Source organism: Canis lupus, chromosome 5 (genome assembly GCF_048164855.1).
Source record: "Canis lupus baileyi chromosome 5, mCanLup2.hap1, whole genome shotgun sequence".
Classification (NCBI taxonomy): domain Eukaryota; kingdom Metazoa; phylum Chordata; class Mammalia; order Carnivora; family Canidae; genus Canis; species Canis lupus.
The window spans coordinates 30,734,402-30,748,093 of record NC_132842.1 but is presented as its reverse complement, the minus strand read 5'-3'; the positions used below and the strand labels follow the sequence as shown (position 1 = coordinate 30,748,093).

Here is a 13,692-nt window from a genome sequence, read left to right as displayed (position 1 = left end):
TATCTGCACCTTTACAGAAGGTCTTCCTAACCCTGCAAGCAGTGGACAGATCGCGAAGCTTCCCAATTTAATATCACCCCTGAATGTGTCTAAAATGTTAATTCTAAGCAGGTTCTCAAACTTCATTTTGTATCCACATCACCTGGAGGGCTCATTAAAACAGATTGTGGGATTCCCACTCACAGAACTGGGTTCGGGCTAAGAATCTGCCTTTCTCAGGGGTGATGTTAAGGAGGCTGGTTCAGGACCAATTTTGAGAACCATTACTAAAAGCAATGCTGCTCCACTTTAACAAGCATAAGAATCAATCACTGATCAATCAATGATCAATCATGATCAGGGGGATCATGTTAGGGGTGCCTGGCTGGCTCAGTCAGTAGAGCATGGGACTCGATCACCAGATCACAGGAGTTTAAGCCCCACATTGGGCTTAAAGCCTACTTAAAACAAAAACCTGGAGATCATGCTAAGCTGAAGTTTTTGATTCAGTACACTCAGCATGAGGTCTAACCTTCTGCAGTTGATCAGACCACAGTTTAGGTGACAAAGCTGTAGAGGCTTTAGTTGAATGAATGTATCACATGAATATACATTTTTTAAAATCCATTCTACTATTAATGGAAATCTGGATAGTTTACAGTTTTTGACTCTCATAAATAATGCTCTATATTCTAACATGTTTTTATTATGCATTTACTGGATATGTATCAAGGAGAACACAACTATGTCCAACTTCATCAGATACTCCCAAACAGCTTTCCAAAGTGGTTATACTAATTCATACTTTTGTCATAGCAGTGCATGAAAGTTCTTGTTGTTTCAAATCCTTGCCCCACACTTGTGTCTTTTTAATTTTAGTCATTCTATACTTAGGATGTGGTTTAATTTGCATTTCCTGACAAATAGTGAGGTTGAACACTTTTTTAGTTTTTTTTTATACTTTACTGATAATGACTATCTTCTTTTGATCAGTGCCTATTCAAATTACTTACTTTTTAAAAAATGTGTTTCTGTCTTTATCTTACTGCTACATAAAAGTTCTTTTTAAGGGTGCCTGGGTGGATCAGATGGTTGAGCATCTACCTTCAGCTTAGGTCATGATCCAGGGATCCTAGGATGGAGTCCCACATCAGGCTCCCCACTCACCAGGGGAGTCTGCTTCTCCCTTTGACTTTCCCATCTTGTGCTCTCTTTCTCTCAAATAAATAAATAAAATCTTTTTTAAAAAATAGTTCTTTTTCTTTTCTGGATATATAAAAGTGCCTTATTGGTTATACATACTGCAAACTTTTTCCATCCTGTGTCTTGCCTTTTCACTTTCTTAACGATGTCCTGATAAAGAGAACTGAAGGCAATTTACAACTACAAAAATCAACCCTAATCAAAAGCAATTCACTTGTTCAAAATAAAATGCAAAGGAGCACTAACATATGTGGTCCAACATATTTCATGAAAATACAATAAAATTTACTTTCACACAGATTATGACATAAACAGAAAACGACGAAACAGTCTTATTTCCAGCAGACTTCAGAGTTCAACTTTTGAAAGCAAAATCTTAGCAAGCAACTCTGAGTATTGCATAACTTCTATATGTAACTTTGCACACTCCCCTGCAAATAAGCATGATCCACTCACTGGACCATGGCTCTAGGGCAAGCACTAAAGGTGCAGGCCTAAGATAAAGGGCTCTATAGTTTAAAGATTCACTAAAGTCCAAAGTGTTAACAACTACCTTTAGAGGCGTCACTTTGAACAAATATGACAAAAGCTAATTACACATCTACAGGTTCACAGATTCTCCTAAGCCCCATCTATAAAAGATTGCTTATACCACCAAAAGAATATACATAGTAGCATTAAGTGTAATACTTTAAATTTTACTTTAAAGCATGGGATGAATTTGCTGATAAAGTATATATAAAGTCAATCATATCTGGGCATAGGACATACATTAATGACCCTAAAATTTTAATATCTTACAAATAAACAACTCAGAATTAAAATCCAGTACTACTAGTTATCTGATGAATACAGAAGAACAAGCAAAAGCACATTCAAGCTTTTTAGAGAAAATACTCTAAATGAATTTCCTTTTTTTTGCACCAGGAAACCTGGTCTACCCATCATATCTATCAACAATATGGGTAACTTTTACCAGAAATCCTATGTAGCAGTGAATATTAACCAACATAGTTTTAAATCTAAGAGATGAGAGTACTCCACATTTAACTGAAACTCACCCACAAACGACCTAAGCTGGGTAACAAAGAATACAAACTTGCATCCAGAATAACCAAAACCATAAAACCATCTTCAGAATCCAAGTTCTTTAGGATAATGGCATCTGCCCCTCATCTGACATTTCATGTTCTCCTACATAAAGAGGTAAGCAGATCGAATGCTTAAAGGTCACAGCTACAGCCTAGTCCTACTATGTGGAGATATGTGGGGGTGTGGGACAGGCCCTATTAGTGGTATGAAGTTCACCTCCCTTCAGCATCCAGCATGTATCGCTAGAGTTGCAATAATCAGGGTAACTTATTTGGACAGCACCTAAATACATTAAGACAAAACACCTCTACTGGCCTGAAGGGGGCTGCATGGTGCTCCTACATATGAACTGTGATCAACTTAAAACTGCATTTCCTAGGTCAGTGGTACTTAAGAGTATCCTGGGATCTTGGAAAAATTAATGCCCAACCCCTTCCTGCTGAGAGAGCAAGCTTTGAAGAGAATCAAGCCAGAATACGTTAATATTCTGACAGACCTTCCAAGTGACCAAACTAGGCACCCACCGAAACTCTAAATCCTACTGAATTTTAAAGTTACAGGGAAAAACAAAACGACAACAAAAAACCCTGAGCAGAAAATAAATGTACACAAAAAATGTGATCAGGAAAAAACACACTAAAGAAAAGTGAATTTTGAAACCTATTTACCTAAAACTATGGGGAAAATGCATTAAATAGAACATTTTTAAATCCGTTCATCTCCATGATATATGTCAGCAACAACACAGTAAAAAACCATTGTTTTCAGCAGAATGTTCCTTTAACTATCTGTCCCTTGAATGCATCTCATTAAATGCTGTCAAAAGATATTTTTCTTGAAACTGGTTCTAATTATATCTTTCTTGCTCAAAATCCTCTCCCATTGCCTAAAAGATAAAGTTCAAATTTCTTAGCCTAGTACATTCAACATTCCTAGTGAAAGGCCTTCTCTCCAACTCCGTTTCCCAATCCACCTCTTCATACCTTCTGTTTCAGGCAAAACTAAAAATAAACTCCCTATTCCTTATATACTTCCTGTTCTTAATATCAACCCATCCTGCTCACTCTGCCTAGAAAATCATGCCTCCTGGGGATCCCTGGGTGGCTCAGTGGTTTAGCGCCTGCCTTTGGCCCAGGGCGCGATCCTGGAGTCCCGGGATGGAGTCCCACGTCGGGCTCCCGGCATGGAGCCTGCCTCTCCCTCCTCCTGTGTCTCTGCCTCTATCATAAATAAATCTTTAAAAAAAAAAAAAAAAAAAAAAAAATATATATATATATATATATATATATATATATATATATATATATATAAAGAAAATCATGCCTCCTGCTCAAAGCTCACCAATACTTTTAAAAGCTGGCTTACAAACGTCCTTCTTTTGAAGGTTTTCCTGCTTCCCGTCTGAATCCCCACACGTTCTCTAGCATAACACCCAGTACACTTCCTCATATTAACTTTTATTATAGTCTCTCCTACATGAGAAACTATTTGTTTATACGCAGGCGTATTTACCTTTGTACTGCCCATAACTGATCACAACTGTCACAATTTTAATTAATGAAACCCAGAAAGCCATTACTCCAGTAAGAGTCTTTAATCAGGTACAAGGGGAAGATAGAAGGGATTGCCCATTATTATGTACGGGAGCCAAAACATTTACCTAGCAGTTTTTCAAACCAAATAGCTCACTGCTACTTCTGTATGCTAAAATGTTTCTGATTTTACTTCTAATCTATGGGACCAGTATGCCTGCAACTCATTTAAAATAGACTGCAGGGACACCTGGGTGGTTCAGCAGTTGAGCGTCTGCCTTCAACTTGGGGTGTGATCCTGGGGTCCTGGGATCAAGTCCCACATCAGGCTCCCTGCAAGTCTCTGGCTCTGTCTCTCATGAATAAATTAATAAAATCTCAAAAATAATTAAAAATGAAAATAAGACACAGACTGCCTACAAGATATTTACACCGTCCCAAAGTAAGACCTTTGTACATATTGGCCCAATGATCACTACTGCACTGGAAAGTCCATCGTCTACAAAACTTTAACAGCAATGGCAAGGATCTTCAAAGAGCAATTCTTAGAGGCAGTTCGAGATTTTTAAATCAGATATTTAAAAACTCTTTTAAATCAAAATTTTCACAAAGTAAAAGGGTAAAATTATGTCTGGGATGTAAAACAATTTCTAAACATATGCTACAGAGAACACTGGTGAAACATCACTAAAATACACGTCTCTATTCGTAATTCCCTGCCAGAATTACTATGTAGAACAAAACACAAAAACCTCTGGGAGCCACAAAGAGCTATGGAACTAGTTACCCTTCCATATACTAGTGCTAAGATTCATGAATTTATTGCCAACCCCAAAATCAATCAGAAGTAGCATATTTGGTGGTCAGATGTTGTCTATTCACCCTGAAATCAAAGTGAAAGTCACCAGACTAACAGGAAAGTAAGGGAGGAGGGAAAGAGTGAAGAGCAGACCAAGGGCTAACTCAGAAAGGCCAGCAGTCTGAGTAGCTAATAAGGATCCAAGTGTTTCCAGGGCTTCGTTGCGGCACAACAGTAACACAACCAGTAAACATCATGATGCGAAATCTTAGTTATTGAGCAAATCATGCTCCTTAGAGTTTGTTAAAGAACTTGTGATGTCATGTGGAAAGGCTTTTTTTTTTTTTTTTTTCAGAAAGTGGTGGTTCTTTAAACAGTTAATCTTCAATTCCTTAAGAAATTCAATTACACAGAATATTCCATTTCTCCTGGACAGAATGATTTTGTTCCAAGTTACACATTTTCTATTAAATTTACTATCTACATCTGTGGATTACCATGACCTTTATTTTTAGAAGGAACTGATACTAAACAGTGCCAGTACCAGGCAACAGAGTAACTCTCACACTTACACTTTCTTCAAAGTAACAAGTTAAGGGCACTAAAAGTACTTGATACACAGCCATCCCCTCTGCCATCCCCTAATACTTTGTACCCATAATTGATAGAGTATGTCTGTTTTTAGGTTCTTAACTCTCTGGCACTAAATATTCATAAGCCAAAAATCAAGAAAATTAAGTGGTATGCTCACCCCAACAGTCAATTCTGATTTGAGCGTTTTTAACTTTGGTGTCTCATGTCACTAGAAACAAGTGATCATCAAATCATCCCACCATCACTACTCCTATCCGTGACGGTAATAACGAGAACGCTCTGCGTGGATAGAATTCTCAAAGACCATCTCAGAAAGCAATCTAAGGAGGCTCTTAGGAATCAAAGTCATCACAGCCATAAAGCGAGGGCTGAAACTGGTCGGATCTCTAGTTATGTATCTACTACCACTCATTAAAAAAAAAAAAAAAAAAAAGGTCACAATTAACCCAAACGAATATTTAGGTAAAGTGCATTATCTTAACTTGGCTGCTCTCCGGGAAGACCATGCCATCTCTGACACAAAGTGATGCTTCTAAACCAGGCATGTAGAAACCTGCAGGATGGATTTGTGCTCATTTGTCCACATCCAAATGACCTAATCTAGGGCAAATCTGAAAGACCAGCAATAACCGTAGGGGGGCGGAGGGGGGGGCGGGGAGCAGAACTGGCTTTTCCAACATGCTGGCAGCAACGGGTCCCTTCCGATGGGCAAAATCCCGCACAGACTCCTTAAGCTCAGCTGGGAATCCCAAGTGGACGCTTCAAAAATATTAACTGAAACAAACAGCCGTGCAGCTGGCACGCCTGTTCGTTCAACACATGCAACCCTCTGCCAACTCACCCACCGAGGAAGAGACTCCACCAAGCCCCTCACATTCGAAACCATTAGACAGAGGTCTCCTGGGTGAGGGACCTCGTGGATCTGCTCCTACTTCCCAGCCAGGCACGTGTCTGCGTGGGGCCGCTCGGAGGGAGAGAGGCCAAGGCCGGCCTCCAACCTCCAGCCTCCCATCACCCATCTATCGGGGAAGGCGGGGGGAGCCCCCAGGGCTGGCAATGGACGCAGGGCACCGACCAAACCTAAAGGAGAAGACGGCAGGGCTCGGGAGACAAAGCGTCGGGTACACAAGTTTTGAGAACACTCACTCCCAATCCTGCGATTGCTCCGCAAGTGGGATGAGCGTGGTTAAAAGGTCTGTATAACGCTTCTCATCGGCGGGGGGGGGGACTAGTTTTCTCCAAGTTAGCCGAGCTGCATCCGCTGCAGACAGCGATCATCCGAAGGCCCGTCACACACCTGGCCCCGGAGCCCAACGGGCAGGGCGGCCCGAGTCCAAGCAGGAAACGCAGCTGCGGGCGCACCCCTCCCCCTCCCCGCGCCCCTCCCCCACCGCCCGCCGCTTTTCCGCTTCCAGGCGGGAGAGGCCGTCCTCCCGGAGCCGGCGGGCGCGCGCCCACACTCCCGCCCCCGGCTCCGACACCCCCGCCCCGGGCACCCCCCGCCCCGGGGAACCCCCCGGGCCCTGGGGACCCCCGCCCGCCCCACCCCGGGCATCCCCTCCCCCCCCCCGGGAACCCCCCCTCGTCCCCCCGCCGGCGCCGGCCGCACGGGGCTCACCGTCAGGCCGGTGCCCAGCACGATCACGTCGTACTCCTCGTTCATGGCGGGGGGCGCACGGGGCCGCGGCCCAGAGGCAGCACGAGGCGCAGGGGCCGCAGGGGCCGGTGAGGCCGGAGGGGCCGGCGGCGGCTCGGCCACCCGGAGCCGCAGCGGAAGCGCTCAGGCCGGCGTCGGGGCCCGACGGGAGCGAGGAGCCAGGGCTGGAACCGACACGGCGCGGGCGAGGACGGAGGCCGGCCGCCACCCGAGACGGGAAGAGGAGAGCGGGGCAGGGAGGGGAGGGCCGGGGAGGGCCGGGGAGGGCGGGCGGCGGGCGGCGACCGGGCCTCCGCAGCCGGGGCGGGGCTTGGGGACGGCGCGCGGGAGGCCGTCGATCACGCCCTTCCCGCCCTCCCATTGGCTGCGGCCCCGCCCGCCGGCCAACCCGCGTCCTCTCCCGCCTCTCGCGAGAGGAGGGCGGGCCGTGCGCCCGGCGCTTCCGGCTCCCCGCGCGGCCCGCTGCCACCGTGGTCCGGGGCTGAGGAGGCGCGGCGGCGGCGGCGCGGGCCCCGGGGGGCGTGCTGGGCGGGGGCCGGGGGGGCGCAGGGCCCGGGAGCGGCGGCCCGCTTCCTGACGCCCGCCGCGGCGTGGGAGCCCGGCACGCCCGCCGCCCTTGGACTTTGAGCGGGCGCCGGCCACGTGCGCGGGAGCGGGGGTCACGGGGGCTGCGGCAACCCCGCCCGCGCCTGCCCGGCCTCGGCCGCGGCGCTGCGTCCGCCCCGCCCGCCTCCTTTTTCTGAATGAAGCAGCACCCGCCGCCCTTAAAGCCGCAGAGACCTCCCGGGCTTCCTCTCCGTTCCCGCCCTGGTTCCCCCGCTTGCTGCGTGCGCCCCCCTCCGTCCCCGTGCCGGCCCCGAGGAGGTCCAGGGAGAAGGAAAGAAACACACAACTTTTCTATAAAGCTACCCTCAGGGCAGATGGGGGGAGCCAGGCCTGTTTGGGAAGCGGGGCTGCTGCGCCCCCGAGCGCCGCGCGGAGCAGGCCTCCCGTCACCCCGCGCACCCCCGCCCCAACCTTTGTCGGGCCCCCCCGGAATCCCCGGCTCTGGGGGGAGGTGGAAGGAGAGGCTGCTGCTCTCAGCCCGAGAGCGCGGACCCCCGCCAGGCAGTCCGGACAGGGATTCCCCGAAGGCCCGGGCAGCCTGCGCGCCCGGCCCGAGGCAGGTGTGAGCGCTCTGGCTGAGGCAGGTGTGCACGCTCTGGCTGAGGCAGGCGTCCGCGCCCAGGCCCATGGCAGGTGTGAGCGCCCGGCCCGTGGCAGGCGTGCGCGCCGGCCCGAGGCAGGTGTGAGCGGCCAGGCCGTGGCAGGTGTGAGCGCTCAGGCTGAGGCAGGCGTCGGCGCCCAGGTCCGTGGCAGGTGTGCGCGCCCAGGCCTAGGGTTCCTCTCCAGACACGGCCCGAGAAGAACTCGGAGTGAATCTTGGTAGCCAGAACTGCCTTCCTGCTTAAATCATTCAGATTCCGGAAATACTGTAACAGCTTCGTACAATGTTTCTTCACCCCAGGAAGAGCTTAGGAAACCTATCAGACGGTGGACCTTGGAGGCCGTGTGTGTGTGTGTGTGTGTGTGTGTGTGTGTGTTACATTTACACACCTTTTTTTTTTTTTTTTAAGGTATTTATTTATTTATTTATGATAGTCACAGAGAGAGAGAGAGAGGCAGAGACACGGGCAGAGGGAGAAGCAGGCTCCATGCACCGGGAGCCCGATGTGGGACTCGATCCCGGGTCCCCAGGATCGCGCCCTGGGCCAAAGGCAGGCGCCAAACCGCTGCGCCATCCAGGGATCCCACATTTACACACCTTAATTGCATCTGTATACGTCGGACCAAATGCGTTTCTAGGAGTACACAAAAATTAAGTGCAAAGTTGACGTCTGAACCCACTATGGACCAGTGGGCGCGGCTGACTTTTCTGCTGACTAACCATGATGTTTTAGGAAGGTGCTTACTTCCTTACTCTCCAAGTATATGGTATATGTGTGGATAGATGGATGAATGGATATATACACACAAACTTACAACAGAAACTTCTCACAGTTCTGTAGGCTACAAAGTACAAAACCAAAGTGTGGGGAGGCCTGCTTCCCGGTTGGAGCTGTCTTTTCACTTTGTCCTCAGTGGTAGGAGGAGAAAGGGGTCTCCAGGGTTACTTTTACAATGTTACCCATGTTTTTGAACTGACTTGAACTATTGACCCATTAAAAAAAAAAAAAAAAAAAGCTAGCATTAATGATGGGGCACTGTGTGGTGGTTCAGTGGGTGAAGCATGGGCCTTCAGCTGGGGTCATGATCTGGGGGTTCTGAGATGGAACCCCACATCCTGCTCTCTGCTCAGCAAGGAGTCTGCTTCTCCCTCTGCTGCTCTGCCTGTTTTTGCACTTGCTCTTTCTCTCTCTCCCTGTCAAATAAGTAAATAAATAAAATATCTTAAATAACAAAACAAAACTAGCAATAATGAGCCTGGCTGTCTTAGTAGACCATGTGAGTCTTGGTCTAGGGGTCAGGAGTTCAAGCCCCACCTTGTTCTTGAAGATTACTGAAGAGGAAAAAAAAAAACTTTTGGGCACGTGACTGGCTCAATTGGTGGAGCATTCACTCTTGAGCTCAAGGTGGTGAGTTTAAGCCCCACATTGGATGTGGAGCCTACTTTCTTAAAAAAATTGTAAAAAAAAAAAAAAAATTGTAAAATATAAAAACTAGCAAAAACAATAAAGAGCCTTTTTCCTGTATTGCCATCAACCTCTGAATGTTGAGGCTTTTAAGGATATTTGCTGAATTATGTTACCGTGGGTTTCTTTTTTTTTTTTTTAAGATTTTATTTTTGTTTATTCATGACAGAGAGAGAGAGAGGCAGACACAGAGGGAGCAGCAGGCTCCATGCAGGGAGCCCGATGTGGGACTCGATTCCGGGTCTCCAGGATCATACCCCAGGCTGAAGGAGCCACCAAACCACTGGGCCACCGGGGCTGCCCGATGTTAAAACGTTTCAAGTGAGGGGTGTTTTACCAATATTCAGATGGAGTGAGAAACTTTAAGCACTGGATATGAGGGATCTGAACTTAAGGCTAATGATCCTTTTCACAGAAGTTTAGTTTTGTTGGTAGTACAAGTCTTGTGACCCCTGTGTAGGGACAAAAAAAAACATAAAAACAAAACCAACCGGTTTAATCCAAAATTCTATGCCTGCTCTGGGATCTTCATCACCTATTCTAGTTGCCAAGGAACTTGATAAACAACAAATCCTGTCTATGGTGAAGAAGCCTGAAAGCCACTAAGCGGTTGGGTGTATTTTAGAGGCCTCAGTTCCCAGCAGAACGAAACCTCAAGTTTGGGGGGAAGTGGGTGATTGATGGAAAGAAGTGGGAAATACCATCCCCGTGAAAGATCTTTCAAGTCTTTGTACAAAACAGGAGTCCAATGTGAGTGTTATTCATACCCAGCTGCTTGGGAATCACTGCTGATCTGTTGGCACTGAGGCCCCACACCCGCCTTTCAGAGGGAGAGACTTGAGTCCAAGGAAAAGAAAATCAGAATGAAACCTTGGTCCCGGCCTTCTTTCTATCCTTTGCCCTTCTGCCTGGGTTGACCATTATCTTCCTAAAATGTCAATTGGATCATGTTCATGCTTCTGCTTATGTTTTGCAGTAGAATAAAACGCAAACCCCTTAGTATGGCCTAAAAGGTATTGCTTATCCCAACCTTTGCATCTTTCTCCAGCTTCATCTTGTACACTTCTTGCTCACTACACTCCAAACACACTAGACTTTCAGTTCCTGGAATCCAGTCAAGCTTTTAACCACCCAGGGGCCTCTACACCCTGTGGGTCCCATAGCTACTAACCCTCACTTCCCCTCCTACACCTCTTCTCACAGCTGGCTCTTTCCACTTCCTCGAGTTTCGACATGAAAACCTTCCCTTGGGACTCCTGGGTGGCTCAGTCAGGCTAGTGTCTGCCTTCGGCTCTGGTCATGATCTCAATGTCCTGGGATTGAACCCTGCATCCAGCTCCCTGCTCAGCGGGGAGCCTGCTTCTCCCTCTCCCTTGCCCCTGCTCCTGTGCTTATTCTCTGTCTCTGTCTCTCTCTTTCAAATAAGTAAGTAAATAAATAATTTTTTAAAAGATAAGGGAAAAAAGAAAACCTTCCCTGACCACCTTATCTAAAGTAGGTTCCCCTCAACTCTTATTCTCTCACCTCCCCCCTACTTATTTCTTTCATTGATTTTTATCAAATTGGTAATTACATTCTTTACTTGTTTTTTTCTTTTTTTGTCTGCCTGCTAATCAGAATGTATAAAGTCCATGAGAGCAGGTATATTCTCTATCTTGTGTAGAATTATGGCCCTAGAATAATGCTGAATACCTGGCAGATGATGAATAAATATTAGATGAATGCATAAGAGACATGGAAGTTGATCCCTAGATCAACAAAGACCACATGTGATGAAATAGGTACCAGTTCCTGCTGATACTTTTGAGAAGGGCGGCTTTCTTATTGCAGAAGATACTAAAATTAATATTTTTGAGGGTCTTAAAGATAGAGATCTATAAAATATAAATCTGATTAGCATCTGAAAATATAATGCTGAAGATAAAACATATTAGGATATCTAGGAAAAATATTTTTTTCTAGGAAAAATATTAATTAAATCCCCAAAATAAATATTTCCTAGTTTAGGATAGATTCATTTACCCACCTCCACCCAGTCCCACAAAGTGCTCATCTGCTCCCAGTCTCCATCTGAGTAGAGTCTGGCTCCATTCTGGGTCTGAACCAGAACTGGGGATATCATCCTTGATTCTGTCTTCTTTCTCTCCTTCCACATCTATTCCTATTTCCCTTTGCTGTGTAACCAACCACCCCAAAACTTAGTGGCCTAGCAATGTATTATTATCCCTTATGGTTCTGTGGGTTGAATGGGGTCAGATGTGTGGGAATTGCTTGGGTCTAGGATGCTGCTGAAGTCAATGGCTGGGTGGGAAGACTGAAGACTTCCAACATGGTGCTCTCCCGTGGCTGACAGCTGCTGCTGGCTGTCAGCAAGAGCAGCTATGTAGGTGTGTCCTCTCCGCTTGGCGTGTGCTTCTCAAAGTATGGTAGTTGTGGTCCAAGAACACATAAGTTCCAAAAAACAAGAAATGGAAGCTGCTGGTCTCTTAAGGTCTGAGCCCACAGATGGGCACAGCGTGCCTCCTGCCACATTCTACTTGTCTGAGAAGTTACAGAACACACCCAAATTTCGAAAGGAGAAGCCCACCTATCACTGAGAAGACTTGCCAATGGATGTGTAGCTATCTCCAGTTTGCCACAATACCCCATTACGTTCTGGCCATGCCACCTCATAAAAATCCTTCCTTCAGAATCTCCAACCTCACTGCCTCTGCACTAGTACAGACCACCGTCTAGTTCTCTCCTAGGTGAGCGTGAAAGCTTTCTTAATTGGTCTTCAGTTTAGGTGTCCCAAACTTGTTCTCTACATTACAGTCCAAGTGATCTTCATCAAAATCGAAAATGACTGAGCTGAGCACATCTTGAAAACCTTTTCTGGGCCTCCACTGCTCTTAGGATCAAGTCCAAACACTGGCCATGTCCTAAGATGAGCTTCAAGGATCTGGCCCTCGGTGACCTAGTCCACCACAGCCCTCACCACAGCCCTCCTCCAGCCCTCACTAGAGTCTCCGAGTCATCGCTGCATTGGTCAGTGTCCAGCCAGAGCACAAGCCACTCTAGGTATCTTAAATGGAGGCAGTATAATGTAGGGAATTCGTTCCAGAACTTGAAAGGGCTGGCGAGGCAAAACAGAGAAGGTTACCCAGAGGTTAGGAGCGGCCTGAAACTCTGGAGCCAGAGGGGAAATGCTGCTCCCCAGTGTTCGTGCCCAGGCCGGCCCAGTGCCATACTGCCACTGCCTGGGCCCCACCGCTGCTGGAGCCTGGGCGTCCCCTCCCTGGCTCTCCCGATGCCGTGACTGCAGATACTACCAACAGCCGGGGGACGTGCCTTCTCCTGTCTCCTGTCTTCTACCACCTCTTTCCATTGGCAGCACTCGCCAGAAGCCAGTTGGCAGAGGGCTCTGGGAAGGCTGGTTCGCTGACTCAGCCCCTGCAATCGGGAGAAAAGCAGGGATGGGGCTGAGGGCCAACGACAGATGATTAGTAGAGCTGCTCCACACATTTTTCTGATCCAGGAGCTGGCCGTGCTCCTTTGCTTGTAGACATGCTTTTCCTTCGGTCTGGAACATTCTTCCCCTATTCTTCTACAGGCCGTGCTTTCTTCTGCTTGTAAGAATTCTCAGTGCAGATGTGCCTTCTTCCACAAATCTTTCCTTACTTCCCACTCTGGATTAAATTCCTCTATTCTGGGTTACCGTGTACTGTCTACGACCCTTCTCTTAGCACGTAGCACCTGGGTTGTACCTGGGTGTTTACTGTTCGCTAGTCCTGTGGAGTTGTGTTCCTCTCAAAGGTAGAACTAGACATTTTCATCCTCTTTCCCTTACCACCCAGATCATACTAGGCACCAAATAAATAATGCAGGGGTTCATAACCTGGGGGATAATTACAATGGCCTATGAACCCTCAGATTCGTATGCAAAATAGAGTGCACATGTGTGTTTTTCTAGAGAGAAGATCCACCATCCGATTTTCAGGGGGGTCCGTAACTCCTAAATAATTAAGAAAGTCTACATATGGGGGCAGCCCGGGTGGCTCAGCAGTTTAGCACCTGCCTTCAGCCCAGGGTGTGATCCTGGAGACCCAGGATCGAGTCCCATGTCAGGGTCCCTGCATGGAGCCTGCTTCTCCCTCTGCCTGTGTCTCTGCCTCTCACTCTCTC

At 47.3% G+C, this 13,692-nt stretch overlaps 1 protein-coding gene across 3 annotated transcripts in view; it reads right to left on the bottom strand.

The window, feature by feature from the left end:
* The window catches only part of GDI2 (GDP dissociation inhibitor 2), a 28,919-nt gene extending 21,853 nt beyond the window's left edge, over positions 1-7,066 (bottom strand). The window contains exon 1 of one of the 3 annotated variants that reach the window (XM_072825925.1): positions 6,818-7,066. In XM_072825925.1, coding sequence (XP_072682026.1) covers positions 6,818-6,862 — 45 coding nt within the window. In that variant the 5' untranslated portion in view covers positions 6,863-7,066. Of the gene's footprint in view, positions 1-6,040; positions 6,234-6,817 lie in introns of those variants that run through there. The other 2 variants (XM_072825924.1, XM_072825926.1) reach the window with 2 other exon arrangements.
* Positions 7,067-13,692: the final 6,626 nt, after the last annotated feature.